The sequence below is a fragment of the Columba livia genome, chromosome 1 (assembly GCF_036013475.1).
Source record: "Columba livia isolate bColLiv1 breed racing homer chromosome 1, bColLiv1.pat.W.v2, whole genome shotgun sequence".
In the NCBI taxonomy this organism is placed as follows: Eukaryota; Metazoa; Chordata; class Aves; order Columbiformes; family Columbidae; genus Columba; species Columba livia.
Genome location: NC_088602.1, coordinates 185,909,627 through 185,928,103, shown reverse-complemented (window position 1 = coordinate 185,928,103; position 18,477 = coordinate 185,909,627). Strand labels below are relative to the sequence as shown.

At 42.1% G+C, this 18,477-nt stretch overlaps 1 protein-coding gene across 1 annotated transcript; it reads right to left on the bottom strand.

Annotated features, from left to right (window-relative positions):
- Nucleotides 1-9,497: 9,497 nt before the first annotated feature.
- LSM8 (LSM8 homolog, U6 small nuclear RNA associated) lies at nt 9,498-17,120 on the bottom strand. Its single transcript, XM_065048818.1, has 4 exons — nt 16,935-17,120; nt 15,813-15,853; nt 14,275-14,402; nt 9,498-9,752 (listed from the first exon to the last, which is right to left on the bottom strand). The coding sequence occupies exons 1-4, from the start codon at nt 16,963-16,965 to the stop codon at nt 9,662-9,664; spliced, it is 291 nt and encodes a 96-aa protein (XP_064904890.1). The 5' UTR covers nt 16,966-17,120; the 3' UTR covers nt 9,498-9,661.
- Between the last annotated feature and the right edge of the window lie 1,357 nt (nt 17,121-18,477).

The window sequence follows — 18,477 nt, the reverse complement described above, 5'->3', positions numbered from 1 at the left end:
TCTGTAATCTAGTACATCTTTGTTTTATTGTTCTCCTCCTTGACTTTTGTTTCCACCCCCTACCCTGGGCAGAAGGTAGTGGCTGAGCTTCTGGTAGCCACAAAATGCTGGCAAATGGCACCAGTTATTATTCTCCTGTCCCTGCCCACCCACACTGCTGCCACCACCATGGTCTCCCTGCCTCCTTTCTTGGGCACAAGCAGAAGAGCTTTCATCACGTAACCCAACAACTCTGCCTCAGTGCCTCAACCCCTTCCATCATACACAGGGATCAGGTGTCTCAGCACTGTGTCGCTTGTCCCCATTATTTACCCATAAAACTCCAAGTAATGGGCAAGAAGACCTTTGGCTGGTGTCAATTTACACTCTTTGTGGCTGTCCTAATCTTTCCTCCTACCAGTGTCTGTTAATGTTGCTGTTTGCTCACTGATTTCTTTTAACTTCTAAACCAGATTAACAATTCAGAATTCTTAAAGAAATAGCAGTGTGAAAGACATCTTCATCTGCTTATAGCTATAATGTCTTTGCATGCCTTTTCCTACTACAGTTAGTTTGAGTAGACTCTGGACATGAGCATTGCAATGGACCCTTTCTAAAGGACAGCCTGAAGCACAGCAGCACGATGTGCAGGTGCTGGGAGGTATCAAGAGAGCTGGAAAAGGCCCCGAGGACAAGGGGTTGATAACCAGTTATTCAGCTTTTACTGTACCAGCAGTTTGACTTAGGCCTCCTCGCACCCTCCATTATGTATTGACAGCAGCAGATGGTGTTCACTGCACCTGCACATCAAGTTGATAACTGTATTTCTTGACACACTGCCAACTGTGAATATGCAAATTGCTTTTCATTGATAGCACCACCATTCCCTACCCTTAAGCACTGCTTTAGCTGAGGTTACTGTTATAGCCGACCTTTCGACTACCTATTAATAATTAATTACTATTGATCGCTGCTACAAGCACAATTAGCACAGTTACTGTTACACAGGCAAGAGCGCAGTTCATGCTTTATGCAGGATAATTTGGACCACATAGCAGTTAGGCCTTATGGGCACAGCGGTGTATCACAAATGACAAGCACAATTTTCACTTTTGATCTTCCCTTGCCACTTAAGGGAGCACAAATTCTGCTCCCACCTCGTAGGGCCATTCCCAGATGTCTACTGCGGTGTCTGCATGTAGAATGGAGCTCTAGGCATCTTTGCAAACAAAAAGAAACCTCCCCTTCACATTTATAAACACTTGTGGCCTCTACATGAATTCTAACGCCGGTCACTTTTTCTCTCAGTTGTATTATCAAAACGCTGTGCATACAACCACATTCCTGTTGCAGGAAAGAACAGACAGTTATTATCCAACCCAAATGCTCCTCTTTAATGGCGTTTCACGGAAGAGCATCAATCTTGCTGGAATATTTCTGTATTTCCCAGTACAAAGCCAGCAGGCCTTCCACAGCAGCTACGCAGCCACAGCAGAAATCACTTACCAAGGAATCCTGAACCACACAGGCCCAATCCAGCTCCCTTTTCCATACAGTTCTTCAGATGAACTCCATCAACAATGTGCCTTTGTATTTACTGTTTTTACCGTTATGAAACACAAATTGGTTTACGCTGTCCTCTAATTTTCATGAGTTGCAGGGCTGTATCCTGGAAATGCACCAACATTTTGGAGAAGTTGGGCTTTAGAACCGGGTTTGTTTCCTGACATCCATAATGGAGCCGATCCTTCTTCCAGAATAAAAGGACTTTTTTTTTATTACCCATTTATTTTGGGGCAAGGAAGAAGTTACTGTAAACATGGGCTGAATTTAATCTCCTCTCTATAAATGACTGGCTGTATTACTTTCCAGCTCTATTAAGTAAAATCCTGCACCTGCATTTTGCCATCTGCCATCTGAGGGGCCCGAGTCACTGTGCGAAAAATCAGCTTTCACTTTGGACACAGAAGACGTGTAGATGGTCTGGGCATGAAGACAGGAGCAAACAGACAAAAATACATACCAGAAGCACAGGGAAAAATGATGGATCCCTCAGAAGTCTCTCTCTCTCTTCATTAAGTTACTGAGGCTCAGGTGGCTCACAGCAAAGTGCATGAAAGCTTCAGTGCTTCCATAAATCATGCTCAGCTGCCCAAAGGCCCAAGCTGCTGCAGGGCATTGCCCTGGGTGCATCTGTGCACTGCAGCGTGGCATCGACAACCAATGGTAGGACAAGGGGTAATGGGTGCAAACTGGAACACAAGAGGTTTCACTTAAATTTGAGAAGAAACTTCTTCTCAGTGAGGGTATCAGAACACTGGAACAGGCTGCCCAGGGGGGTTGTGGAGTCTCCTGCTCTGGAGACATTCAGAACCTGCATGGACACCTTCCTGTGTAACCTCATCTAGGTGTTCCTGCTCCACAGGGAGACTGGACTAGATGATCTTTTGAGGGCCCTTCCAATCCCTAACATTCTGTGATTAGCAGTGTGGTCACCCGGCAATTCCCCTTCAGCTAAGGGCAATTCTGCTGGCACCTGCGCCTTGCTGTTGAAACTCAGAAAAAGCATCACTAGAACAAAACCCCAAGCTACCACCATACACAACATGGTTGTAGAGCATCATACATGTCTCAGATTCAAGTTTGTCTTTCTTACTGCTTTCTGCACTGGCTGGGCTTCTGAAAAATGGTGGAATTAGAAGTTAAAGAGCATAAACTCCAAAATTCCTCGGTGGATGTTATAAACTATGCAAGATGTTAAACCAGTCTCTAGATAAAACCCCTTTACCCACATAACAATCATCACTTAAATTATAACAATGGCTAACCTTACCACATATTTGAATTCTGTTCCCTTTCTCATCAGAGACTGTTGCCGCTCAGATCCTGACAATTTTTAATGGAATGTGAGCTGATGACTTTTCAGGGAAGCAGCCCTACTAATCAGAAGTGCAATTCCAGAGAGCAGTCCTACCCCGTTTTAGTTACACAAAATAAGCTTAAGCTTGCTTTTTCAAAGATGTTGAACATTAGCACTTCCTAGATTTAAGGTGCACTTACGCCTGACTCTTGTATCCAGGATGAGTTAGGACAAGCAGCAGAAGAAACACGGCAAAAAGCAAGACGGCTGTTTCCGTTCGGCGTCGATGGGCACACGCTTTCACGCACTTTGCACTTGAAATTTAATCATGGAAATCATTCTGCACGCTCCTACTACTAATGATCTGATTGTTAGCAGGAAGGTGGGCCCCAGTCCTATTGACTGTTTACATCTTCATGTGCCCTGGGTTTGAAATCTATTTCCAAACTAACTGAGGTTCTATTGTGCGATATTTCCTCGGCAGCATCACACGTTTTCAATCGGCATCAGCTCCTCAGCCGTGATCACTTCCTGCCTTGGCTTCTGTTCAGCACTGCAACTCCCAGCAAAACACAAGTCCTGTAAATCCAGCCTGTGTACATGAAATTGTGTAGATGAAGTGCTATTTAGGTGGCGGGTGGCAAGAACTGTTTTTATTCCCTGGAAATGCCATAAACTGAGTTTGAAATGCTGGTAAATGGCTAGAGTTTTTATTGCTACATTCTTTTCCTGGTCTTTTGTATGCATATTAATTTGAATACGGCTTTGACAATCTATTGCCTGTATCTGACCGAGGACACTGCATCACCTGCAGATCCTCGCCATTCACCACCTGCAGCTCTGGCCAGTTTGCAGAAACATCCCAACGTTCATCCACAGTGGCGTCCATCTGCATCACAAGCCAAGCTGAACTCTGAAATTATACAAGTGAGAATTCCCAAAGATTTAAGCACAAAAATCCAAAGCAAGAGCCATCATTTTAAAATTATATTTTAGGATAAGAAGCTTCCATATGAAATTTTAGAGCCCTAAAATATGTCTGAGAATGTTTTCTCACAGTTTCTCATAATATGAATGACATGCACACTAACTGTATCTCTGTTAAAAAGAGCTCCACTATAATGAGCGTTGCTATAAAACCTAACTTTGCCCGCGTTCAACAGGATTCTATCCTGCTTACTTCATTTTTGTATGGATTTCACTACTTCAAATTGAGCTTCTTCGATTACTCCACTTGTATAATTTCCACTGCAGTTTCTATGCAGAGCACTGGAATCACCACTGCTGGAAAAATAAACATTAAAGATAAATCTAGAGCATAAAACAAAAATAAGCTGATGGGACAACCGCTGAAGATGTTTCAGTGGACAAAACTGGTACATGCACATGCCCTTGTGCTCCCTCGAGTAACAAACACCTTTTATCGAAAAGTGCAAGTGGCAGGAAAGAAGTTCAGCATTGAATGAAACTTCTTGGCACCAGGTAGCACCATTAGTGATGTAATGCTGAACGGCAGCAGCATGTTGTTCAACACAAGTTCCAGAGTTCCGGGAACGTGCTGCAAGGCTGCAGGAAGGAAGATATTACCGCCTAGATAAGGTCAGGCTTTAGCACTAGCAAGAAGCTCTTGGCAGAAGTCTGAATGCTATTGTGTTTTCAACTTTGATTTCTACCTCTGTCAGCGGAGCTTTTATTTTCTTCAGGGAAAATGCTGCTACTGGAGGAAATGTCAACATTTCTGCCATTACTGTAAAAAAAAATCCCTGAAAAGGACCCTACAACAGAACACAGCACACTGGAAGAGGTTATCGGGAACAGGATTTCTGGACAGGTGCCTGGCTCTTCACTATCTTCTGTCATATGTTTTTAATCTAAGCCTGGTACATTTTCCCTCTCCCACCTCAAGGCTTGACCTGTACATATATGACCTTCTGGCACATATGGCTTTTCATCTGTGAATCCCTGATACATAAGGTATTCCTTATTACCTGCGCATCAGGGAAGCTAAGACTGATTGATATAACACTGCTTTTCTGCATCTGTAACGCTACTGAAGAACTCTCTTCCACTTAAAAAAAAAAATCCAGAGACTTATGTCATGATTCTGATCAACAAACTGCAGTTTCTGCAACTGGAAATCAGAAATATGAACACAATTAGTACAAAATTAGTAGAGTTGCATACACAGGTGTTAAAATGTGCCATAGACCAGATGTAACAAGCAAGCACAAAACATCTTGATGTTTCACTGGCATGACTCACATTCGTAGTTTCCAAGTCTCTTCTCCTTAGTCTTCTGCATTCTTGAAAAGCACCTTTGTAGTTATTCACATTTAATTCCTAAAGGAACAACATCTCATGGCTTGCTATTTGTCCTGTTAATGGTAGAATAAATTAAATTCTTTCTTACCAATGCAAGGAGAACACAACTCTGGCATTTAGGATCATTTCTGTAGGAATCTGCAGAATATCATTCTTAGCAGAGTGCAGCTTCACGCAGCAGAGGGTAAGAGGTGAAATTATGTTACCATGGGTACAAAGCGCCTACTCAAGCACACAGATCTGGTACCTTTGCTATCAAAGTAGTATGTTGATGGCCATGAGATAAATCTATTGGACAAACCACCCGTAGTTTATCTTCAGCTCTAGCACAGTGTGTTTAATATGTCTCTCAGCTACTTTATTTATAAAATGGATTGAAGAATAAACACTAATTCTGGGGACTAAGGATAACAGGCTACAGTTGACAACAAAGGTTGAGTCACACAGAAATCCCCCACTGTCAGAAAAAGTCCTCAAAACAGAATCTATGCTCTTTCAGTCCAGTAACCTGCCTGTAGGCCACATAATATTTGAAAAACTTTGATTGTAAATATGTGGACATGGAGGCACTTCACATGCACTGCAATTAGGGAAGCTGCCCTTGGACCACAGAAGATGGTTTCTCCCTTGCTTCATGCACACCACATGAATTAAATTAATCTCCTTATAGGCCAGCTCTGTCATTTTGCTGGAGGCATCCTTTTCCAGTACTAGTCAAGACTTGTCCTCTCTCTCCAAGATCTCTATTAAACAAACAAAAGGAGGAAGCGACCAACCTAGGGCAACACAGGAAACTTAATGCAATATGACAATTACCTCCAATTCAGCGTTACTTCCTTTTGTCCTTAACATCACCTTTCTCTGCCCTGCTCCTTTTTGTAAAATTGGATTGTTACTCTGCAAGGACTCATCGGATTTTATGGAACATCACCTGTTCTTTATTGGCTTTTTAATCTAGGCTCTTTGCAGGAAAAGACAGTTTCCAAGAACACTGTGGACTATGACCCCTTTTTCCTATCTCAGCAGGGCTCTTCATGTACCCTGAGGAACCAGCCAACAGCCATACGGCCACAGTGCTCAGAACTCACTGGGAGAGCCTTCAAGTCTGAAAAGGGAGTTATTTTGTTGTTGTTGAGAGTACTTTCCCTCCAGCAAGAATAAAGCAAAGGTTTTTTGCAGACAATACTACTCATCTCCTAGGAGACATCTGCTTTGCTACATCTCTATAATCAGTGGGAAACAGCAAGGAGAACCTTCATCCCAGCCAGCTGGCACACACCAAGTGGCACAGCCCCGCTCAACACACCATAACGACCCGCAGTGCTTTTTCCATTCCAGTCCTCTCCCATACCTCCTCAGCATCTGAGGAGATAACTTTTCCTCTCAAAAACTCAGCTCTACTTCTTCGTTTCACATCTTTATTGCTTTCAACGCTTTTGCTACACTGGCTGCAGTGTGGGTTCAGCTAGTCAAGACACATGCACAGCCTTCACACTTTCTGAGCTTCCACCCTAGACTCTTCCTCCCCCTCTGGGGACCAACATTCTCTAGCTTTCTGTTTTAGAATGACTAAAATAAGGGCCTTCACTCCATGTCCACCTTCTGGTTTCAATCCCATTTGTTTTTCCTATGAAAGTAAAGGAATGATATTAAAAAGAATATATATATATATTAGCTTTCACTGGTGACCTATTTTTCAGCTGGACTGCACTACATGTTTGTTTCAATAAAAATACTGTTTCAGACAGGTTGTAATTCAACTTTTTCAATCAAATACTGTTTTCCTGAGTGCTTTCTCTCCACTATATACTTAAAAAGACCTAGTTATCCACTATAGATTAGAACTCCTGTAAATTCACAAGGCTATATTTAATATTTTAATTTTTAAACGCGTATTGGGCCCTAGATTCGATTTCAATAAACACCTCCTGGGTCTCCTGGCTTTGAACCCTCTACCAGTACATCCAGAAGAGGCTTTAGTCAAATCCAGACCAAGACCAACAGCATTGAATTGAAGAAAACTTCGGTGCAGAAATTTCAACAAAATTTGAGTGTAAACCAAAAAAATCACAACTCTGAAAAGCTTTACATTGCTGCTGTCTAAGCATGAAGGTAAACAAACTCCACAGCTGCCAGTTTTAAGGTTTTAGACAGAACTTTGCCTCTGAGCAGGCTCCATCTTGGCAGGGCTGAGCTACTGCCCACACTCCCAGTCAGACCTGTGAGCTGACCATCCTCTGCCTGTCTCACTGCAGAAGAATCAGTTTGACAATGGGTTGCATATCAGCCCACTTGGGCTTTGTACATAGAGTAATTGTTAGGATCCTTTTCTGAAAGGGAAGTTAAACTTAGGTTTTCAATCCCTTGGAGAATGCCCCAGGTTTAGTTCAGCCTGTGAGTGGAGATGTCTTAATTTTTTTAAGCTGTAACTCCTGCAACCCTGCACACACAATTTCATGGGTCCAGAAAGAGTACATGAAAGAGCTGAGGTCACTTGCCCGAACACAGAGCTTGTAATCTATGTTTTAAGTACCTAACTGTGTGAAACTGTTATGTTCCAGATCATGTTTTTCCTGCTTCAGCAATTCCTGAACTACTCTGATATCTCACCTGGTCAGTCTCTGGATTTTACTGATCAGCTTTACCACCTTGGTTCCACAGCTTTGCATCTGAAATCATCACTTCAAGGACAGAGAAAGCAGTTTCAACTAACATCAGCAGCTCATCGAATTTTAAGTCTTCAACCAAACACAGGATCAAGGAGTTGTGTTCCAAATCATATGTTCGAGGCAGATGGCCTCCATATGCATTAACATTCTGTAATTCAGCTTCAAACATAATACCTCAACTATAAAGTAATAGATTTCTTTAGTCATTCCAGTCCTTCTATGAGCGTATGTATTTCAACTATAACTTTCCTAATACACCCAAGGCTAAGTAGTGCATTTAAGATGAGCTCATCCTGATTCTATTCTTTTTGCCTGTTTTTTTCTGCTGAGCCCTAACACAGGTAATTCATGAAATCTGCTTTATTTATCCTTTATCCATACAATTAACTTTCTATAATTCCTTACCTCTTGTGTCAATATCAGTGTTTCAGTAGCAAAAGGGCTTTTCATTATACATGATTTTGTTGACTGTTTAATGAAACTGACCAATTCTTTCGACATAATGACTTATCACAAGGCATTACTGACTTTCAGTAATTACAGAGAAACTCTGATTTGCCTTATTTGATGTCTGCTCCACAATTCTCTGCAGAAATAGAGACAGAAAAACTTCAAGACATTATTTTACTAGATCACAAGATGATAAAGGTGGAAAAGGTTTGCTGGGCTTCATAGGCTCCACCAAGAACACTCTTGGAAAACAAGCTGGAAGCTACAAGAATTGAGACAGATTTAATGGAGAACAAATATCTTCAGTTTGATGCATTTGGTTTCCAAACAGTGAACTTGCAATGAAAAGTACCAAATCTCACTTAATATTAAAATCAATATAAAAAAATACACATGAAAATATCTTCTGTTGCTGATGTATAGTTCTATTATGGTTACATGTGAACCTTGTATTCAATACTAAGGGAAATCTCATTCAAAATAAGTAATTTTGCTATCTAAAGTACTTCTGTGTCTTCTGAACTACACTCTAGCAAGACAATGGCTACACATTAGCAAACACACGGCTTTCTTTCTATAGATCTTACCCAAATTACAAGCAGCATGACAGCTGCTGAGAGGAGAAGATATAGAATGAGCTGGTCTGGAATTTAATGAGCTTAAAAAAAATGTGTATATTTGGTGTAGGTTCTGTGTTCCTGCTCAAAAGTCTTTCCCAAATTTAATTTGCAAGCATTAAGGCACTAAGAACTCCTGCATCTCCAGTACGGTCTTGTTGACTAGAGAACAATGCTTGATAAACAACAAAAAACCCTATTACATGCGTAAGCCATTAATTTGACTGTGAAAGCTTTTAACATTCTTGCTTTCTACACTACATAGAAAGTAAAAAAACAAAAAACCAAAAACAAAACAAAACAAAAAAAAAAAAAAAACACACACAACCAAAACAAAACACAGAAACTAGTTTTCTGCTACAGCCATACAGCCAGAACTACATTTAGACAAGCTTAAATTGACTGTTGCACAGTCTACCTCCAAATAATTTAACACAAAAAGCCTTGGTTTACCTTTAGGAATGAGATCTCACTGTAAGAACAATGGGTATATATACACAATATCAGGACTATCGCTGATACTGCCTCCATTTCCCAGTACGTATTTTTACAGTGAAATTATGCAGTGTGAAACCCCAAAAGAAATTCACCAAAAGCATCTTTAGTAAAACGTAGAAATTTTAATTTACATGCAAAACTACAACATATTAATAAAAAACACCTGGTAACTAAACAAATTCAACATAATTTGTAAAAATCATCCACCTTGTTAAATAGGTCTGTACAACCAAAGATTTACAAAGTCCCTGTGCATTTTCATCTTTTCAATGCACAACTGAGTTTAAAGGTTCTGCTCGAATATTTCCCAAGTCGAGAGCTGAATCTGTCTCTTCATCAATTTCACCAATGACAGCACTGCAACAGAAAACAGGTTATAATTTGTTGAAATCCCCTGGTGCAAATTTGGAAAGCCATAAAATTAACTTGCTAGTGAAGATACTATAGCTATATGTTGTAAGAAATAAATACTACTGGTCTGGTTTAGGCAGTAGTTTAGCCTCTGAAACGAGAACTGGAAAACTTTTAGAGAGAGAACAGCTTTACAAGAGTAACATCTAACTGTAGCAATTTATAAGTACATACAGCATCAGATAAGCAAGACAACTTCCTTCAACACAGCCTAGTAAAATGTTACTAATTTATCCAAGGGATAATATATAGTATTTCACCTGCTCTATGTTAAGACCTACTCGGAGTAAAACACTAGTGGACTCAGTAAAACTGCTTTAAAGAGAAAAGAAGGTTAAGGTAATAGAAACCGTGCTACCTCAGGATGGGAACTAACTCAAAGGAAACACAAGAACAAAAGGCAATCTATTCCCTAACACTAATCCTTCTGGCATGCTCCTCTATTCACCACTTCAGAGACTGATGTGCTAATGGTTATATCCACAAAATGAAGTAACAGCCAGTAGAAACTATGGTACATTAATCCATCCAATAGCTTTCTGGATAAACTCCTGGTTTCGGTCACAGAATCGACTGGGTTGGAAAAGACCTCAGAGATCACCAAGTCCAACCCTTGGTCCAACTTCAATCCATTTGCTAGATCACGGTACTAAGTGCCATGTTCAATCTCAGTTTAAAAACCTCCAGGGACATGAGTCCACCACCTCGCTGGGCAGGCGATTCCAATGCCTGACCACTCTCTCTGTAAAGAATTTATTTCTAATATCCAGCTTAAATTTCCCCTGGCAGAGTTTAAGCCCATGCCCCCTTGTCCTATTGCTAACTGCCTGGGAGAAGAGACCAATCTCCACCTGGCTATAACTTCCCTTCAGGTAGTAATAGAGAGTGATGAGGTCACCTCTAAGCCTCCTCTTCTCCAGACTAAACAACCCCAGCTCCCTCAGCCTCTTCCCATAGGTCTTGTGTTCAAGTCCCTTCACCAGTCTTGTTGCTCTTCTCTGAACCCACTCCAGCACTTCAATGTCTTTCCTGAACTGAGGGGCCCAGAACTGAACACAATACTCCAGGTGTGGCCTCACCAATGCAGAGTACAGGGGAAGGATCACTTCCCTTGTCCTGCTGACCACGCTATTTTTGATACAGGACAGGATACCGTTGGCCTTCTTGGCTCATGTTGAGCTTCCTGTCAATTAGTCCCCCCAGGTCCCTTTCTGTCTGACTGCTCTCCAGCCACTCTGCGCCCAGCCTGTAGCGCTGCAGGGGGTTGTTGTGGCCAAAGTGCAGGACCCAGCACCTGGCCTTGTTGAACTTCATCCCATTGGAATCAGCCCATTTTTCCAGTCTATCCAGATCCCTCTGCAGAGCCCTCCTGCCTTCCAGCAGGTCAACACTCCTTCCCAACTTGGTGTCATCAGCAAATTTGCTGATGATGGTCTCAATCCCCTCATCTAAATCGTCAATAAAGATGTTAAACAGGACTGGACCCAACACTGACCCCTGGGGAACACCACTAGTGACTGGCCGCCAGCTAGATGCAGCCCCATTCACCAGCACTCTCTGGGCCCGGCCCTCCAGCCAGTTCTTAACCCAGCAGAGAGTGCACTTGTCCAAGCCATGGGCTACCGGCTTTTGCAGGAGTATATTATGGGAGACAGTGTCAAAGGCTTTGCTGAAGTCTAGATAGACCACATTTACAGCTTTCCCCTCATTCACCAGGTGGGTCACATGATCATAAAAGGAGATCAGGTTGGTCAGACAGGACCTGCCCCTCCTAAACCCATGCTGGCTGGGTCTGATCCCTTGTCCATCCTGCAGGTGCTGTGTGATTCCATTCAGGATGATCTGCTCCATAACCCTGCCAGGCACCGAGGTCAGGCTGACAGGCCTGTAGTTGCCAGGGTCAGCTTTGCAGCCCTTTTTGTGGACTGGGGTAACATTGGCCAATTTCCAATTGTATGGGACCTCCCCAGTGAGACAGGACTGCTGGAAGATGATGGAGAGCAGCTTGGCGAGCATTTCTGCTAGCTTCCTCATCACCCTAGGATGGATCCCGTCTGGTCCCATAGACTTGTGAGGATCCAGATGGCTCAGTAAGTCACCAACTATTTCCTCCTGAAATACAAGGGGACCATTTGGCTTCCTATCTCTGTCAACCACCTCCAGAGGCCAGATGTCCTGTGGGCCACCTGTCTTACTGGTAAAAACTGAGGCAAAGTAGGTATTACGTATCTCAGCTTTCTCCTGGTCTTTGCTACGTCCTGCAGCAATGAATTCCACAATTAAGTTTTACATGGTGCAGTGAAATACCTTTATACATAATCCACTGTCAGGTTATCTTCCATTTTCATTAACAGAAAAAAAATAGGCATTTAAATGAAGCAATTATCTTCCTATTTCCTACTACTCATGATTTCACAGCAACTAGAAACCACTACAGCTGTGCTTTCTCCACACTGAGAGCACTTGCCTATTCAGCCTTTCCTTGACAGAAAACACGTCATACCTCTAGTTATTCTCACTTGCGCTCTTCATGCATTTTCATACCACATCCCTATAAAGATAGCGGCATACTAGGTGTTTATGCAATGACATGACAATGTCTACTGTTTTTGTTTTCTTCCTAATAATCCCTAATATTCTTACTTCCCAATGAATCCGTATTTGCAAAAGAATAGCCAGAGACCAGGGTGAGACTGAGCTGAAGAGTAAGACATCCCAATACAGGTGTTTAGGTTCCCACGACAGTCAGTGAGAATTAAAAAGGAATTTACTTGCCTTGAAACAGAAATCTGGTGAGCTGAGTAGCTTTCTTAGTTCCAGCACTTCACTATGTTGGGAGCTTAGACAACACAAATGTAAACTGCTTATGCCAACTGAATATCCAAGTACTGACTGGCATGAAACCTCATTTCAAATTTGAGTCCCTTCAGAATTCTTTCATGAAAAGAACTTGATCCTGGATGCTCGTTACTATTCCATTTAATAGCTTTTTCCAAAGTGACACTTCAACATGAAAATTATCTTAGGTTAAAAAATATCTATGATATCAAAGCACAAGTTTCTCTTTAGCTCACATTGAGAAATACAGCTTTTTCATCAAAGGTCTCATTCTCCTAGATGTAAAATGAACAATCAATATCTCCACTCCCAATGTCTTTTTCACAAGCTTTCTGCTTTTCATGCAGAACAACACACAGGTATTTAAGAGGTTTGGGGGTTTTAACCAGCTTTTCTTCAAAATTTTTATTAGTTTTATACGTTATTATAAGTAATCATATACTTTTCGGTTTTCCTAATTCAACACACACTTCTAAAACAGAAATGGTCTTTCCTTCTAACAACCTTTACTTACTGTTGAACTATACTGAATTTTTCTGATTGATGCTGTATATTCACTGTGAGCTTCTAGTATCCATCTTTGATGCACAGCAGAATGCCTAGAAGCACTCTGTCCCATGACTGCTTATCTTCCTTTATTTTTCAATAGCTTCTCAATCAACATTTGTCATCTTACTTATTTTTGCTTAAAAGCTTAAGTCAAAAGTGATGAAAGCCTTCCAAAATGATTCACTTTCCCAATGTTAGATAAACACACCTAGACACAAATCCAAGTCTTGACATTTCTTTGTACAGAAATATCCATTAGAATTAGAAGATTATTTTTCCTGTGCAGGCTCACACGTTGGTCACTGCGACATGCTCTTTTTCTGGTTGTGATAAAAAATAATCTCATTTTTTGCAATCAGTTTCAGAATGCTGCTGCAAAAGTTACCTTACTAGCAGACCCACTTACCAGGCCTTATTTCCACTTGTCTTGTAACCTTCCCATCTGTTTGGCACACAAACTACTTTCCTCTGCATTTAATGAGCTTTTACTTTCATTTTGTCATGGCATTTTACATCAAATATCAACTCATATCTTTGATCTGTCACTACACTGGCTTCAACAGTTGTTACACTGTCGAGCCAGAACCTTTATGCATTTCTGAGATTTATAAAGTGGTCCCTGTGAACACTATATCTAAAAAAATCCTATTCAAAGTCAAATTTGTATAGCAGATTGCTGATATTTTGCACACAAGTTCTATCTCATCTTTTGTTCATCCTTCTATATTTTTTCCTCCATCAACAGATCCTGCCTTTCACAGACTGTAATAAAGTCAAGAAAGGAAAATGCTGAACTTTGTACTGACCTACTGACTGCCATCAGTATATTAACTGGTTAATTCAGGGTGCAGTAAATCTAGACTAACAACATCTTGTCATTAGAATGCAATCACTTCTTTAACAGAAGCATAGCTATTTGCTATGTAATGTGCCTCAGCTTTGACATTACTATAAGTGCTACCCACAGATATGAAAATATAAGACATCTGAGGCTATCAAGGTGTATATAGATACATTACGTGTATATATGCACACACATCATTTTTATCAACTGGTTAAAACAAGAAGATGCCATACTTACACATTATCACCTCTTACAATGTATAATCCTAGCACCACTTGCTCAACTCCTTGTGAAGAACTGAAGACTCGTTCATGGCTTTCATCCAAAATCAAGTTAATGGTTTGATCAAAACCTTTGAGGGTTCCCTGAAAAAAAACACACAAAAAGAAAGCACTCCAATTACCTTTTAAATTTATCACCTTTGCTCTCAAGAATACCTCAAACAAAGTGGTAATACTAAGGTACTAGAGGACAGATGCTCTATTTAGGTTTTACTGTTAGGCTTAAACACTAACAGCTGGAGAATTAAACTTGAAAGCAGTAAGCAATTTAAAAAATATCAATATTTACTATTGAATGTTCTTGTGAAAAGCTAGAGTAAAGTTTAGCATTTAATGAAGTTTCCCTTTTACCAATGACGGTGCTCTGGACAACTAATGTTACTATTTCAACACTATTCTAGCCTTCCTTGTACGGAAGTTTCTGGAAATCAAGTAATTCATTAAATCATATAACAGAAAAAATAGGTTCTTGTGGTCAACAGTAGTAAAATAATTCTTAACATTCAACTTTAAGTGGTCTCTCTTTGAAGGAGAATAGCTTGGTTCCACAAAACTACTAAAAAAAAAAAATAATTCAAGACACACACAAAGAATTTCTGTGCCACTTCAATACACGTTTGGAAAAATGATAGCATAATCGATCTGTGTAATTTACCATCAGTAACTGATCAAGAAATTTAAACTCACGTAAAACTCCATAATTCCAACAGTGATAATATCCATTTATATCATCTAACCATGTAATGAGCCACATACTTTCTATCAAAAAGATGAGAATGAAATTGGTGTATCTTGTATCACAACACAAAGTTTACTAGACTGACTCCAACCAGACAGAAGATTAGGTGAAGCTAGCATATTTCTGCTAAAAGTACTGTTTTCTCTTCCCAGAGGCCACACAAAGGTAAGTACAGACAGAAAGATATATGCCTCATGCTATGGTCATACCAGTATTTTAAACTCAAAACAAGAAAAAGTAATACATGGGCATGGGGGTAGGAATACAAGAAAAAAAATGCAGAAGCAATAAGAACACAGCATTATACAGTCTAATATATAAGTTTTCCAATCCTCAGTTTTTCACACTTAAACAGAATGCCATAGCAATTCTTCAGCAATTATCAGTTCTCCTGTAACTATATGGAAGAAATGGTTTTATAACGAAAGCGGAAGAGTTCACCGAACAAAGAGGACATTTTAGATATAAATCAAATTACTGAACAGAGAAAGAAATGCATTTTCTTGTGCGTTCCTACAGTAAAGGTCATTTGATAAAAGGTCAAAGTACACAAGTTTATTAATGGACAAAGTTGATTGGCAAGAACAAGTAAGAGTTTAAATTGTACAATATAAAATAATGGCCATAAAGTTTTAAAAAACGCTCTGTAAAGGTGTGAACATGTAATTGATAATATCCTGGCATGTTGTTTTTTTATTGCCATGGTGGAAAGCCCTTAAGAAGGTAAATAAAATGTTAAAAAATAGATGTCTCACCACAATCATTCTTCCATCAGAAGTAATTACTGCAACAGTACCTGATAGTTCATTAAGGAAATGTTTAGACATCTGAAATAGAGTTGTTAATGTTTTCTGCAACATTCATATGTAAATTAAGTTTTAAGAGACATTAAGAGCCAAAAAAGCCTATCAACGCTTCTTTAAGCAGCATGGTTAATAGTGACATTTGACAACACAGTATTATTTATGACAATCTGTTTTAAAGTTTCACTTTACCCAGCCATGGAGAATCACAGACAAGCATGAACACCATTGAAAGCAGATTAAAGATTCACTTCTCTTCCCATTACTCATCACACTACTACTACTGAAAGAACATCAACAGTTTTATAAACACTTTAACCTAAGCCTTTAAGAACAGCTTAGCAGTGGGGATCTCAAGTCTGGCATTCTACAGTCCTCACATGGATAGCGTGACTACGCCAATTGGATGATCACATATCCATCATCCTGAATGATTCTGGGTTACAACCTTAGCGCTTGTGAATAAAATTGAAAATGGCCATGGGTTATCAGGAGTACAAAAAGCTGGCAAGAAAAGGGCTCGAAGAACACTAACTCACAGCTTCTGAGCAAATGATGTAAAGCTGATAACTAAACACACGTTAAGAGCCCTTAGAGTGGCCAGGCTCATTGTAAATCTCGTCCCTCGTCGCAGATCAAGCAAGGGCCGGGTGTGCAGCACTTGACGCTACCGGGGACCCGATTCCCTGGGCCTCCTGTAACCTCCATTCTACCGCCAAGCCAGTCTTAGGAGAAACCCACAGCGCCAAGCGGGAAGGCCCCAAGCAGCGACACCGCCCGCGGGAGTGGGACACGGGCGGCCAGAGGCCCCGGCCAAAAAGCTTCGCACAGGCCGTTCAGCAGCCTGGCTGGGGCTGGGGACCCCTTCGCAGCGCACACCCTGCCGGGCCCGCAGGTGACCGATCCCCGCAGCAGCTCTGGCATCCAACCCCGCGCCGCGCTGCAGCCACCAGCCCGGCCCTCAGCGCACCGAGTCGCTAGGGCCCCTGCCCCCCGCCGCCCCGCATCCTCACGGGCGTGAAGGAGAGAACAGGTGCGTTCCCACGGCCCTCGGGGCTGCCCCGGGAAGGATACGGTTGATGTAGTTCTCCAAGGCGGAGGTCATGGCGGCGGCTCCCGCGCTTTGCCTCACACCGGCGCCACCAACCGCCAAACACCTCCCGCGAGACGACGGCGGCAGCGACACTTCCGGCGCGCGCCGCTGACGCGCGGCCCGCCGCGCAGGCGCACGACCACGCGCGACAGCGGCAGCGCGACAACGGGCTCTTGCGGGTGCGCATGCGTGAGGAGGCAGGCGGAGACTAGTTGAGTGGGCTGTACCAAGTAGCGATCGCAGGGGGTGGTGCCGAGGGGGGGGTTACACTGCCCCTCCGTGGCACATGGCACCGTTCGCTTACGGAACCCCCGCGGCCGCCATCGCTGGGGGATTTGTGTGGGGAGGGAGCGCTCGGCGGGGAGCGACAGCGCCCTGTCCGTACCCAGCCTGAGGTCCGTACCCGCCGCGGCTTCGCTGCCTGGGTGCAGCTGACACAGGAGCCACTTAGCCCTCAGTTCCCTGCGGCGTGAGGCGGGCGGGGAGGGGGCTGCTCCTTGAGGTCCCGTGCAGAAGTGGTTTGTGTAGGAAATGGCGGGTTGCTGGGAGTGGGAAGACCAGGCTTGGGAAAGGTGTTTTTGCGGTGCCCAGATGCCGTGCTGTGAAGCGCTTGGCACCGAGGCAGCTGCTTGGGCCTGGGCTGTGGTCTGGAATAGCAGAGTTGTGCTGCTGCATTAGAAATGCAGCGGTCAGGCTCTACAATCCAGGCAAAACTATACTTCTTTTTAAAAAGATGGGCAGTGTCAAGTAAGTGCAGATTCTTGTGCAGAAGTTTGGATTTTATGCTTACAGGCATCTCACCATAACCTGTAAATGTGAGAATGGCAAATAGGGATGTCCCAACGAGCTCGTCCTCTTTCACTTGTGTGTAATTCCAGCAGTCACTGTCATTCTTCCCTTGCCATTCTGGTGGCCTGGTATTTCTTCTGATGCATCCCTGGTTATTACTGCCTTCCATACTTGACAGTGTACATGATGCACACAGTGTTGGCCCAGAGGCTGTGCAATGTGAGTGTACAGAATCTGCTGGATTCCGTGGTGGCACTGGAAGACAGTTTTCAGGAATGCAGGGAACCAGGCGGACTTCACACAAGAAGAGATACCTCAGGAAATTGTTAAACGTTCAGTAACAGAACTAAGTTAAGCTGCAAAACTCATCCTGTTGCTTTACTCATGGGAGATAATATACTCATTGTTAGTATGCAACAGGCTTTCAGAATCATACTGCAGTATGTTGTACAGACATCCTCTGCATCACAATGTATTCAGTCAAGTATGCATCTCTCTAATGGTATTTAATATATAACAGTGTGCTGATGATACATAAAGTCTTACACAGGTATAACCTTATGTAACTGTCTACCAGGCTTCTCAAAGCGTGAGCTCAATGCTGCTGTGTCAGCACCATTGCTTGAGTCGTCTTCATGGAGTCAGATAAAAATAAATGTTCTTCAACCTGCTGTCTTTGACACTATTGGCTGTTTATTGCACCAGACACCAACCTTTTCTGATGTAACACTATAT